The sequence below is a fragment of the Lonchura striata genome, chromosome 1 (assembly GCF_046129695.1).
Source record: "Lonchura striata isolate bLonStr1 chromosome 1, bLonStr1.mat, whole genome shotgun sequence".
Lineage (NCBI taxonomy): Eukaryota > Metazoa > Chordata > Aves > Passeriformes > Estrildidae > Lonchura > Lonchura striata.
This window is the reverse complement of record NC_134603.1, coordinates 71277120-71290833: the sequence shown is the minus strand read 5'-3', so window position 1 is coordinate 71290833 and position 13714 is coordinate 71277120. Positions and strand designations below refer to the sequence as shown.

Below are 13714 nucleotides of genomic sequence, written 5' to 3'. Positions count from 1 at the left end.
CATATTCCTTTCTATTAATGTAACAGAGTCAGATATAACTTAGTGACATTCATAATTCTTCAGTCTCAATATCTTCAGAATTACTATGACTTTATTGTACCTAAATGGTTTTTAGTATAGTTTAATATACTTGTGGAGGGAAAAATGGAAACATTTCTTTAACAGCCAAACCTGCACCTTTTATATGTGGTTGACTATCAACCCACTATAGCCACTGCTGCATGAAAAAGCTGATTTTCTTTCTTTCAGACTATCAAAAATATCTATAAATGTCTCATGTCCTTGTAGGACTTCATGAAATTCAAGAAAACATTGGTACAGTTAATATTAGTCAGATGCATTTAGTGATTTAAGCAGGGGTTTATCATCTCCAGTGATTATTGAGTCTGCAGAAGTTGTAAGCATGGAACATGAAGTTTTGGGCTTCCTTTTGGCTTCCTTTGAAATAAGAGAGACAAGCGTAAGAAAGCAAATTGCTCTTTTGTCCTGGTATTTAATCCATATATCCTAACTCTTCAGTTGTTGGGTTTTTTTCCCCCATCATTATGGAGTTTCTATAGTAAGTTTTCTTAAGCCCTGTGTAAATTCCAGGCTAAGCTTAAAAAAAAAAAAATAGGGAAAAAAAAAAAAAGAAAACAGAGAAGAATGCTGTGTGGATCACTGGCTAGCAGTTTTAGCTGCAACAAGAAACCAGTGCAATTGACACCTCCCTTATCTATTCCATTATCTCAAAATGAGGAAAAGAACAATGCAGCTTTACATATTAGGAACTTTCATAGTTTTTAGATTATATTCTTTACACTATGCAGAATTGCTTTATTGCCTTGTACATCACATTTTCAAGGCAAACTGAGGAAACTGTGTTTTGTCCAGCTGCCATTTATTGATGTTTATTTTTTTAACATGATATTTTGAAAGCAGTCCAAGTTGTTTTCTTTTGATGGGCTTCTGCAACTTGCATTCTTATTGCTGTAGAACATCTCTTGGAAGGCAGGATTTTTGTGGACGTGTCTTGTCCAGGGATTCCATAGGATATAGAGACATACACACTGTAAAACCTTATTTATGTCATGTAGCCATTTGTTGTGTGGAAGAAACTTTATTGAACTCTGAGAATAATATATTCCTGAATTTTGTACCTAAAAAAGAGGTGACTCATGGTATTAGAAGTGTAGTATGGTATCAGAGCAGCAGCAGAAAGTAGGAAGATCTGAGTTTTTCCCCACACCAGCTTCTTGGTAGGGCTGACAAATATTTTTAATGCAAAGACTATGCTTAATCAGCTTATCATATATCATTATCTTGAGATATCATCTCCTGGCTGATCATATCTGCTTCATTAATTACTTGAAGGATTGAAGAAATATTGCCTTTTTTATTTATTTTTCAGCAATTTGACTACTTAATGTTATTACATAGATTAATGTGTTTATTTATTTTGCAGGAACAGCATAGCAGCCTCAGCAGTTTGTGTTTTCAATCTGAGTGCCATAACTCAGGCCTTTAATGGACCCTTCAAATACCAGGAGAACTCTCGCTCTGCTTGGCTTCCATATCCTAATCCTAACCCTAATTTTCAGGTATGGATACATGGGAGAAGGACAATATTTTATGTGAGCTTTCCTCAAAGTACTGTATGGTTCATAAATTATAAATCCAGTTTTTCACTCTGTTGTAGCCTAAGACCTTAAAAAAATCCTAAATTTTAAAAAGTACTTAGGAGATCCCCTTATTTCAATATATTTAATATTAATTTTATTCTTTCACAAAATTATTTTAATTGAAAAAGAGATGTACTTTGAAGGGTAGGAGACTTCAACTCTATGGTTGTCTGTCTAGGTGACATTAACTCCTGTTTGAAGTATGATCAAACAACTATTCTCTTTTACATTGTATTTGTGCTATTAGGACTTAAAAAATGGAATAATGTCTGGCAGAAAAAAGAAAGTGAGAGGGAGGTGGTAAAGAAGCAGTGATCAAAATTTTATATATTTTTATGTGCAAGGTAGTTCACACTCCCTGAAGAGTCAGATTAAAAGGATTTGTGACATGTTCTCCTTATTTGAACTTTTTGGCCTCAGAGGGTATAGTAATCTGCATCTGGCTGACAGTGGAAAACCAGTTAGTCCAAGGTGGGTCATTTAGAGGAATTCTGCAAAAAGAAAGGGGTATTTCAGTAAGCACATATGCATTGTATTCATCTTTTGCATAGTCACCACTCCTGCTAGAACAATTTTAATTTGTGTGCTTCTTACAAGGGATATGGAAGGAAAAGCAGCATTAATGTTGTGATTATCAATGATAGCTTTTCATCAGGGTATTTAAATGTAGTCACCTCTATCCACTTTTCACCCTTCCTTAATCTCAATGCAGTTTCACAAGTTCACTTCTGCTCCTGGAACAGCCTTCCCTAGCTTGTAAGAGTCATCGGATCTTTGCTAGCATGAAAAAGAATCACCCATTGGGTAGTTTTAATTACTTCTCGATCTATGTAAATGAAGGAAAATAAGGCACAGGTTATAGACTGGAGCCATGGTATCTTTCCTAAGTAGTATGTTTGTCATCAGCCAAATGACAAGACTCTAAGTATGCCAGAAGCCTGCAGAAGCAGGTTGTATTTGTATGCAGATACAAATTTTAACCCGTGTTTAACCTTGTATTGTCAAAATAGTGACAGGAAGATGGTCTAGGAGAGCCTACATTTTTGAAGGAGAAAGCGTGAAAAAATGCTAGTATGTAAAAGTCCTATCACCTTTCTGACTAGGTAAGCACATCCAATAAAACTTACTAAACTCTCCCTACAAAACTTGCATTAATGTGGTGTTAATTAGTGTGAGAGCAGCCCATACTGAATGGTACTTACAAAGAAACATGACAGCCTGATGGCTGTGTAAACCAGTTTAGGTCTCTGCTGTACTGTTAGTGCACGTCTCCAAGTCCCAGTCAAGGCAGGTGTTAAAATTTATTTCTTAGATGGCTGATTTTAATACAGCTGGTACTTCATCCAATTTACAAGAATAGGTAACAACAGTTGTATCATATCTCACTGAGCCACAAACAGCTTTGAAGGCAGAGCTAGTGATAAGAGCTGTAATGTGGCCTTTTACAGCACAATATTGAAAGCAAGTGATATCAACTGATCTCTAGGTATCTCTAATGTCCAACATCTCTTCTTTTGCTGATGCTGCTTTTTGTTCCCTTGAATAACTTTCTGCTACATTTCTGGCTCCATAGCTACAGCAGTGATGCATACTAGGAGCTAGTCTAATGCTTAGAGCTTTAACCAATTTTTGTGACTCGACTTTGTGACTTTAGAGTACACACTTCACATGGATGAGATATATTCATTGACTGAGTCATTGGTTTTGTTCTGAGAAAGGACTTTTCTTTGGTAGAATACTTATGATAAAGGATCAGAAATTCTGTTTGTGTAGTCCCAGAAGTAGATTTATCCTCTGAGTATTCATATATACTGAGTAGCAACATATATACTCAGTAGCAACAGAGAGAAGTCTGTGATTTGAAGGAAGACTACTGCTATGTAGATATAGTAACATCATTGTATTTCCAAGGCTGGTTTATATTAATGAATTATTTCCCATTTTAGAATACTGTTGGAGTCTCAGTTTTGAGGAACATTGTTTTCTTCTCTGCTACATACAGAGCAAGTAACTGTTTCCTGTCAGTTGCTAATTTATTATTCTTCATCATCTGATCTCCCATGATGAAATAATTTGTTTGACTTTTTAGTATTTTTGTATTTGGAACAATCACTCATGATTGAAAACATGGTAATAATAAAAAAATACAGTTTGGTACAGTTTTGCACACTATTATTTTGCTCATGCTGTAATTCATGGTATAGTTTATGACATAGTAAAGCAGAATGAAAATGGTGACTTTCACGTCTCTCAAATATTTGATAAATGTTGTGAAGTAGAACTTTATTTCTCTGATGCATTTATTCCTGAGTAAATGTGTAAATGTTTATATATTCCCATGCTTTAAGACGCTTTCTCTTTTGTGTCTTCAGTTGAAAACAAGTATGTTAAAATTAACTCCCAGTTATTTTACTTTGTTTATTTATGTTTGAAACTTGTCCATGCAGCTAGTGGATGTTTTCCTGTAAGAAAAGTGCAGAGTTTTCATATTTAAAATATGGTCAGTTTTAATGCAAAAAGAGTCTTTGCTGTGGATAATATGTAATAGAGCACTGTCTGCACTGTCCATTTTTGCTACTTAAGACAAAGTCCTAAGAAGAACTAGAACTTCATGTTGTACTTTCACCTGGGATTCCTGTCAGACCCTGGCTGGGGTAGGGCATGAGGTTTCCTTTGAAAATTTATTATGTCTTCAGCACTGAGGTCTGTAAAAATTATAAGGAAAACTAGACAGAAAGTCATTTGTTTTTTTGGATGGTAATTTTTCTCCTTCCTGCCCTGTGAACATAGGATATAGCAAAATATTTCCATAATTCACTTGTGCTGGTCAGTCTGGTGCTCTTCCATATTGCTTAGAATTCAGCAGCCTCCATGGTACTGCCTCAGGAAAACTGAGTTCCCTGATTCCTTTGACAGTCTGGTTAGCACCAAAATGGGACCTGAACGTTGAACTCCACATTGCCATTATGAGATATGCTTTTGCTTTTATTTTCTTGCACTGTAAATCGGAGAGTAAATGTATTGTTATTGTTGGCACATAGAGTCATACTACTTTTCTGTCTTTACAGTGTGGCACCATGGACCAGGGTTTGTATGCAAATCTGACTGAGAGAAATCTTCAAGATGCACAAAAATTCTTTTTAATGCATGAGGTTGTTCAACCAGTTATTCCAATTCCTTACTTCATGGAAGACAACAGCCGATTTTCCCATGTGGTTGTCGATGTTGTGCAGGGCAAGGACACGCTTTTCCATATCATCTATCTTGCCACAGGTATGAATCTTCCTTGCTGGGATAACTGCAAAAGTTTACAAGGTCTTTGGGTTTTAATGTGCTGTTAATTGCTTATGAAATAAGTGTACAGTACCTTGGACATCAGATTTTCCTCTTTGACACAATCACCTGTCTATCTTCAACATTTTCTGATTAGATCAATTTAGCCATTAGAATGGCTTTTATCTTATTTTGTGAACTCCAGTTTTGGTGTATGCTTCCTATTCTCTTTGAAGCTGTGAAGCTTGTAAATCAAATCAAGTGTTAGAAATTCTACAAACAAGACTTCCAAAGTTTCACCATCTTTTGTTCCATTTACTTAGTTAAGGGTACAAAGTTAAGGGCCCAAGACAAGATGGTTTAGAACTCTCTGATAAAGAACTAACTTTGTAAATCTCAAATACAGCTACTCTTACTATTTCTGAAATTTTTGTTTAAATATATTTTATTAACTTCCCTTTTAATCTCATTTTTAAGATATTCATTATGCAGTTTTATACTGTGCCTCATTTTTTGCACATTTGTATGTAAGCTTAGCATGAAAAGAAAAACAACCTTCCACCTTGTATTGCCTCCATTAGAGGTATTGCCTTCTTGGTTCAAATTTTCAATCTTTTTAAAAATAACAAGGATGTTAGAGAACGATGCAGAACGAGGGTGTCCCCAGCTGAGACTGAATAGATTGGACTGAATTGACTGGATAGAGTGAATACTAAATTGGGCTAATATGTTTAAAGCCTCAAGGCATAAAATTTAGGATTGTCCTTAAGTACTTGGGCACATTAGTAGGGAATAGTTAATCAAAGCAATGGTTTGTTAATGTTCAGTTTGTCTCACTGTGCTCTTTGAAAGCTGGGTAGTAACAGAAATGCTTTTGATAGGTTAAAATATGCTTGGATTTGACCAGTTCTAGTCAAAACAGCCTGCTGGTTGGTAAATCAGAGCATTTAAAGTGAAATCATGTTAATGCTAAGTGGTGTTTGTATTGTAGAGGCCTCCTGACCAAACCTGAATTACAGATATATGCACTGAATTGATTTTATATGAAGAAACTATCACTACATTGTGGATATTTACATTATTTGCAGTCTTGGAAGCACCAAGAATAATGAATTTTTCATAATTCTGATTGCCTTTAGGTTTCAGTTTCCCTTGGTGTGTGTAACCATTTACATTTAAGTCAGCAAGTGAGGATCTAAAATTTTCCACTTCATGGTTCATTAATAAATTGTGTTCAGGAGTGATTCTATGTTCTTTTTATGCTGCTAAGAAAAAGATACTGCTCCTATGCTCCTTGTGCCTTTCACTTTCATTCTTCTCTGTATGTCTGGTGTTGATCATTGATGGAAGCAGGGTAATTAGCTGGATCTTTGGTGAAAATTCAGTACATGCTGAATTTAACTGTAAGTCAATTCAAGTGTACAGTGTATGTTTTATAAATATGAGAAAGCATATGATAAAACCCACCTTCTTGCCTTTTTCTTGATAAAGTCAGTCCTATTTCACATGTATTTCACTGAATCACAGTGAATTTTGTTAACATTCCTTCTACCCCAATAAAGTCTAAGTGTAGTTTAAAAATCCCAATATGTACCAAATTACACAATATAATTTATTTATACATTAAGATTGTAGGAGAAAGGTGGGACTTTGCCTTCTTCTGGGGTACAGCTCATAATTTTAATTTCATTATATTGTTAATTGTGCAGCATCTTATTTCTCCTGAGCCCTGCCTTTGCTTTTGTAGAAACTGTGGAGTTGTTAGCATTGAGTTTTCATCATAAACTGAATCTGGTAAAAGATTATTGAGAAAAATGCCACTACTTCTGTAAACAACAGAAAGTAAAAGGTAGCAGCCTTAACTTTGAAAATAAACAATAATTTTGGAAACAACCCAAGTTTAAGGCTTTTAAATTTCCCCAGTGTCCAGCTTTACTCCCACATAAAATGTCCTCTACCCCAAGCTCCTAACACCATAGAGTATGTGTATGTTTGGGAGGGATAAAAGACTGGGCTGACAGTTACTACCAGTCTGAGTAATGTTGTCATTACATATTTTCTGATTTAATTTATTTGTATTATTAAAAGTGCTGGTAAATAAAATTTGGAATTAAATTTTTACCACAATACTCCATCTTCAAAAGAGAGACAAAGGAATAAAAGCTGAGAAGCAGAAAAGGCCCTGGGGGTGCAGGTCAACAGTTATGAAACATGAGCCAGCGTGTGCCCAGGTGGCCAAAAAGGCCAAGGGCATCCTGACCTGTATCAGCAACACTGTGGTCAGCAGGGCCAGGGTGTGATCTTCATTCTGTACTCAACCATTGGTGAGGCTGCACCTTGAAACCTGTGTTCAGACCCTACACTACAAGAAGGACATTGAGGTGCTGGAGGGTGTCTAGCAAAGGGCAACAGAGCTGGAAGAGTCTGGAGCACAAGTATTGTGAGGAGTGTCTGAGGGAGCTGGGGTTGTTTAGCCTGAAGAAAAGGATGCTCAGGGGGAACATTAGCCTCTCTACAATGGCCTGAAAAGGGTTGTAGCTAGGCTGGGGTCAGTCTCTTCTCACAAGTAACAAGCAGTAAGACCAGAGGAAACCACCTCTAGTTTTGCCAGAGGAGATTTAGATTGGATATTAGGAAAAATTTCTTCATTGAAACAGTATTCAGGCATTAGGATGGGCTGCTCAGGGAAGTGGTGGACTCACCATCCCTGGAGGTATTTGAAAGACATGTAGATGTGGGGCTTAGGGACGCGATTTAATGGTGGATCCATCAGTGCTGGGCTAACAATCAGACTTGATGATCTTAAAGTCTTTTCCAAGATAAACAGTTCTATGATTCCATGACCTGGGCAGCAAGAATCTAGTGGGCATTCTGTCCCTGGGAAAGTCAAGGAGAACACCTCCTTGGAGCACACTTCTCTAGGCACAAGATGGAGAAAAAGGTGATTTGGAACATTCAGCGTGGGTTAAGGGTTAAGCTCATCTGAAAATCTGATTAATTTCTGTTGTGAAACATCTGGATTTGTGCATGAGGAGAAAGTACCTAAACATTAGCAAGACTTTGGATACTGTGTCCCACAATATTCATATATCCAAATTAGGATATAGGGACTATATGGGTGGGCAGCTGGATCTCTAAAACCTGCTAGGATGTCAGGCTCAGAGGGTAGTTTAATGTGATGTGTAGAAGTTATAAGGAGCCAAGTACTGTCCTATTTGACTTTTTTCAATTAATGACCTGGAAGAGGAGAAAGAGATCTCTATCATGTGTGCAGGTGGCATCCCAGTAGGGTACCAGTAGTTACACTGGAGGATGTCATCCAAAGGACTTAGGCATGCTGAAGGGATGCCATCACTGCAAAGACAGCCAATGGTATCTTGGGCTGTATTACTAGGAATACAGCCAGGAGATCAAGGGAAGAGGCTGTTCCCCAGTTTTGGCCTCCCCCAGTTCAAGAAGGACATGGAGGAAATTAAGTGAAGACCTCCTTTCTGTTGGAGGCTGGAGCACCATGCCCTAGGAAGGGAAGCTGAGGGAGCTGGCCTTGTTCATCCTTGCGGAGAAAAGGCATTGTGGGGAGCCTACAGGGAGTTTGCATGGAGAATGGTGACATGCTACTCACACTGGTGCATGGTCAGAAGACAAGAGACAACAATCAGAGAGTTTCAGACTGGATATAAAAAAAATTTCTAGGACAGTCAAGCAACAAGTTCTGCAGTCTCCGTTCTTGGAGGTTTTTGAGACCAGACAGCAACACAGTTTGTTAAAGCCAGCTGTCTTTTGAGCAGAAGGTTGGACTTGAGATCTTCTGATCTACTTTCCAAATTAAATTATCCTGGACTTATAGTATGCTAGTATCATGTCAAATTGGCTGGGCTAAATTGCATTTTTATTCAGTTATGTAATAATAGGTGCCATTGTTTCTGCCACTTTCTGCTGCCTATAGGAACGTGCATTCAACTCTGATGTTAAGTTCTGTCAGTATGCAAATTGCACTTTGCAGTGTAAAGTAGGATGGGGCCCAAACCATGCTGTGAAAGATGTACACCACATAACTTTTGTAGTTATAATTCATTCCAATGTTCTCCAAAAAATGTTTTTTAAAATGCACAAAGCTTCAGTGGAAAAGTAGGCATACAGATTGGATTTAATAAAAATGAATGTTCTGCTGTCTGTGTTGTTCAAAGCAGAAATCCCATTTTTTGAAACAGATGGCCAATAGTTAAGAGAACATTCTTTTTCTCACCTACCCACCCTATTGTTAGAACAAAAAATATTACAGGGGAGAAGGACCCTGGGAGTATAATAGTATTATCTAATTTGATTAAACCTTAAATAGACATAGTGTTACTTTAGGAGAGACTGGGAGTAAGCAAACAAATGCATTAATCTGCTGAATCAACAGTCTTAATTTCCTAAACCTTTGCCAAGTCATCATTCTGCTAGGAGATTCTGGTGTGCTAGGGCTTAACAGCCTCTGCTTATATAAAAAATATGTTTTGGTACTTTGGAGAAACATCTTAATCTTTCACTGTACTGGCTTCTAACACAGAATGAAGGGATATATCAATTCCTGCACATTTTGTGCTGCTGGCTTTAGGCAAGAAGAAATCCCTGGAACCATTTTCCATGATTTAAAAAGGAAGATCAAGGAAAGCATGCATGGATGAACTAAAGCATTCATGATGTTCTGAACTAAAAATCATCTATTACAATACGTGAAATGTAGAGCAGTCTATAGAAACACTAAATATTCTTAAAACTCTCTAAGTTTGAAAGGCCTCTTTCTTCAACAAAAACAAAAAATTCCAATCAATACATCATAGTTTCCCTCCCTTTTGTCCCTTCTCCCCTATCTTCATATTTCTTTCCTCCATTTTATTTCTTTCTTACATTATAAGTGCCCAGGTGTCCCATGGATAAAGATGTTGCTGATATGTTTTTTTTCAAAATAGGATGCTGCAGAAAGAGCATGTAGCCCTTTTTCAGAGGACTTTTTACATAATGTATTTATTTACTCAAATGAATAAGAAAGTATGTATGTAGTATGTAGTTTGAGGGCACTATAAACATAAAATATACTTGTGAGTTCAGAAAGGATAATACTTGCACTGTCTGGTAAAAAACTTTAAAGGGCCTCCTTAAAATCTGTATGGTGAAAAAACTCCCATGTTTTTTTCTGTTCTTCAATCCCACTGCACAGAGAATGTCTCCTCTATATCCTGAGTAGAAGTGTTATATGCCCAGTGGGAGATCTTAGTTATTGGGATTTATAGTACAGCATTGATGAAATTGGGGTATGACTGACCAAGAGAGTATGAAACCTGAAGCAAGATTTATTGTTGGCTACATTGCATGTATTTAAAGAATTAATTCTTCACTGAAGTGAACCACAATTTTTATGCCATAAATCCAGGTTTTATCTGAGGTTTAAAGGTCACTGGAGGATTCAAAGGTTTCAAAGAAGTTCTAAAAATTGCAGGTAGCAATGCAGAAAATAATGACAAAAATAATTCTGATGAAACAAATATAGCAATTGTAATGACAAGTAGAGAGGTTTCATGAAGAAATTTGTAAAGATCTTTTTGGAAAATGCAGGTAGAATTTTCATACATATGCCTTTAGAAGCATTGAAACAAGTAGTAAACATCCACAAATGTAACATTTTTTTCTCATGAAGCCCTGAAACTGTAGATTATACAGAAGCTAGTCCCAATCTCATAAAGAGGTTTGGAAGTTTGCTTGAAACTCAGTTTGGGAATGCCATCATAACAATTTGTAATTCTTCTGTTTGTCTTGCTAGATGGGAGTAAACTGATGTGAAGTACTCCCTGATACAATTCCTCTGTGATTTTTTGTTACAGTTCTATCTTGTAAATTTTGATTTGTAATCAGTGTACTTCATTTTTTTTCTAGGAAATAACCCAAGGTTTTAGCAAGAATAATAGTTGTGTGTGTTGTTACTTAAAAGTCTCTGATGAAATATTGTCATTTTCCTGGCACATTACAGCTTCTGATCAAAGTATGCAGCTTTCACAGTTCAATATGCATGATGTCAGAATTTATGTAGTATCTGGCAGTTGCTATCCTGAAAGATCTAAGCAAAAATAAATGCTTATATATGTTTCATATTTCATACATGGTGAAGAAAGCAACAAAGCTTAAGTTGGCTGCATTTTTTCCAGTTTGCTGCTATTCCTGACTGCATTATCTTAAGTGCATTGAGGTTCTTGGAAGTAATCTGTAGATAATTTCTGTAGAAAGGAATACAGATGTTTCATCTCAGTTAAGAACCACTTTCTTCATCTAGAAATTACAATATAAATGCAATAATAATAAGGAGCAAAGTAGTTGTAATTCGAGTCAGAAGTCAACTGTGAAAGTAATAGGTAGTCTATTTGTATATATTTATCCTTTCTAGCTCAAAAAAAGAAACAGGGAAATCAGAGTACAGATGGATAATGGGGCATATGCACTGTGGCAGACAGTTGTCACTTTTTAAAAACCATTTCTCTTTTGTTGTTACAGAAAACAAAGTTGTTTTGGTTTTTATGCCTTTGTTGGACAAAGGTATAGTGCACTTTTACAGAGTTGTAAAGCACCCTTGCAGTAGCTTTAAAACTATTTCCCTGTAAGTTGTTGTCTTCTGGCCTTGTGCAATGCCATTTTTAGACATTTGAAGGAAGGATACTTATCAGTTACTTTGATTGGGAAAAGTGGTGCATGTTGGAAGACACCAGTGCTGATAGCAATGTGATGATTTTGAACATTTATTTCAAAAAGTCAAACAGGGAACCATGAAATTAATAACTTTACTCTCTTCTCCTCTTGCAGTGACACCTATTTCTTATAAAGAAAAACCCTAGTTGAATTCATGCATGGACCACTTTGTTTATATTTTTAATCTTTTCAGGAATAAATTTTCTGCAAAGTTAAAAAAAAAAAAAATGTAAAAGATTGCATGGTTTTGTCCTGAAGAGTCTAATGATCACTCTGGGATTTATCCTATCTTTTCTAAGAAGGCTTGCTATATATTTCTACTAGCATATTTATGTTATTTTCCAAGTAGAACACCTCTAAAGGCAAAGAAGGATAATGCAAACCTTTGTGTTCTTCTATGTAATTTAACAAAAGAAATGTTGATTTTTCCCTGTCTTATGTATTGTGTCATCCATACTGGGCTGAGTGGTTTTAAAATGAGAGTGGCTACATCTAAATGAGAGTGGCTACAGCTAAAATCAGGGCTACAGAGTCACAAATGATACTGTGGGGCTCCAGAGGATCAAACACAGCATTTAAAATGTCCAGCAGCACTGATTTCCCTTGGCTTGTTATCTCACTGTGTATAGAGATAAATAATTCTGCCAGATCCAGTTGTTGAGCTTTCTTAAGAAATATATGGCTCTAACTAGAGCTGGTTAAATTATTAATTGGCAGCGATTTATATCTGAGAATTACAGCCCTTTATTTGGTTCACAAATTACCCAGCACTTATTTATAGTCATCTTTTGTTGTTATAATCAACCCATAAATAGGTCATGATTTTGATTAGTTTGTTGCCGCTATTTGCTCAGAGAGTTTGTTCATATTTTAGTTATCATGTTCATGAATTGTCTGCTGCAAGTAGATGGTGTTCTGTATTCTCAAGGGACAAATTTAAGTAGAAGGCTTTTTTTTTCTGTTCATAAATTATCATTATGTCTTTATAATTGCCCAGCTCTGCCAGATAAATAAATGTCCGAAGAACATACGGTGTGTACACTTCTGTGCTGCCACTGGAAATCAGAATTGCTGCAAGAAGAAGCTACTGGCTGAAGAACAGCTGGCTCTGCTTGCATGGGAGTGAGATTAATGTGTGGGCCAGGGAGGGAAACAGATTGTAAAGAGCTGGAGACAAATTCTCAACCTTCCATTAAAAAAGAACAGCTCCTCTTTGTCACAGTGACGCTGAGCTTTCAAATCCTGTTTGACTGCTTTATAAACTTAGAATGGCCAAGTAGCCTTTTCTTCTTCCATTTTGTTTCTGTTTTTTTTTTTTTTTTTTTTTTTTTGGAAATATCACCTCTTCTTCCTGAAGAAGAAACTAGACTTGACAACCCCTATGTTAATTTATTATTAGGTAATTCTAATGCAGAAAATACATGGTGCTCAGTGTTGTCCCACTGTCTCCAAAGCTAAGATCTATTATGATCTATGCTTGCATTCAGAACTCTCATTTTGCCCCAATAGATGCAATCAACAGACTTGGCCTAAATTTTGGAAACAGTGTTGGAATTAGCCTTATTTTGGTGTAAAAATTGATCTTTGTACCAACTGTGCACTTCTGTGAGTTCACAGTACTCAGGACTCTTCCTGAGAGGTGTAGGGAAAAAGCTTTCCCTTTGAAGGGATTTGACTTTGTCACATGTTGCTAAATCTTCTTTAGAATATTCTGCAGGGCCTTTTACTTTTAAAAAAAAGCCTTTTCTTTTAAGGTGGACATGCACAGGAGTGACTCAATTAACCCATGCCAACCAAAGAAGAAAGTGGGGAGAAAGAAAAATTTGAACCTTACTTGAAACTCAACTTTGACCCTAAAAATCCCAAGGTTAGATCACAAGTATTTTTCCATGTTACGTACAAGACTTAGTATGAGCTGTCAGGAAAGCAGTCATTAAACAGGATATTCTACTAAACTCCTGGTTTTGTTGATGTTTACGAGCTTCTTCATTCTGCGTAATTATTCCTGGTAAACCTCAATAAATCCAGAGGTTTATAACTTATCATTTACAAGTAGTGGC

At 36.4% G+C, this 13714-nt stretch overlaps 1 protein-coding gene across 8 annotated transcripts in view; it reads left to right on the top strand.

Annotated features, from left to right (window-relative positions):
• The window catches only part of SEMA5A (semaphorin 5A), a 315656-nt gene that overhangs the window by 191649 nt on the left and 110293 nt on the right, over positions 1–13714 (top strand). For all 8 annotated transcript variants that reach the window (XM_021546911.2, XM_021546907.2, XM_021546909.2 and 5 more), the window contains 2 exons: positions 1445–1580; positions 4730–4934. In XM_021546911.2, coding sequence (XP_021402586.1) covers positions 1445–1580; positions 4730–4934 — 341 coding nt within the window. The remainder of the gene's footprint in view (positions 1–1444; positions 1581–4729; positions 4935–13714) is intronic.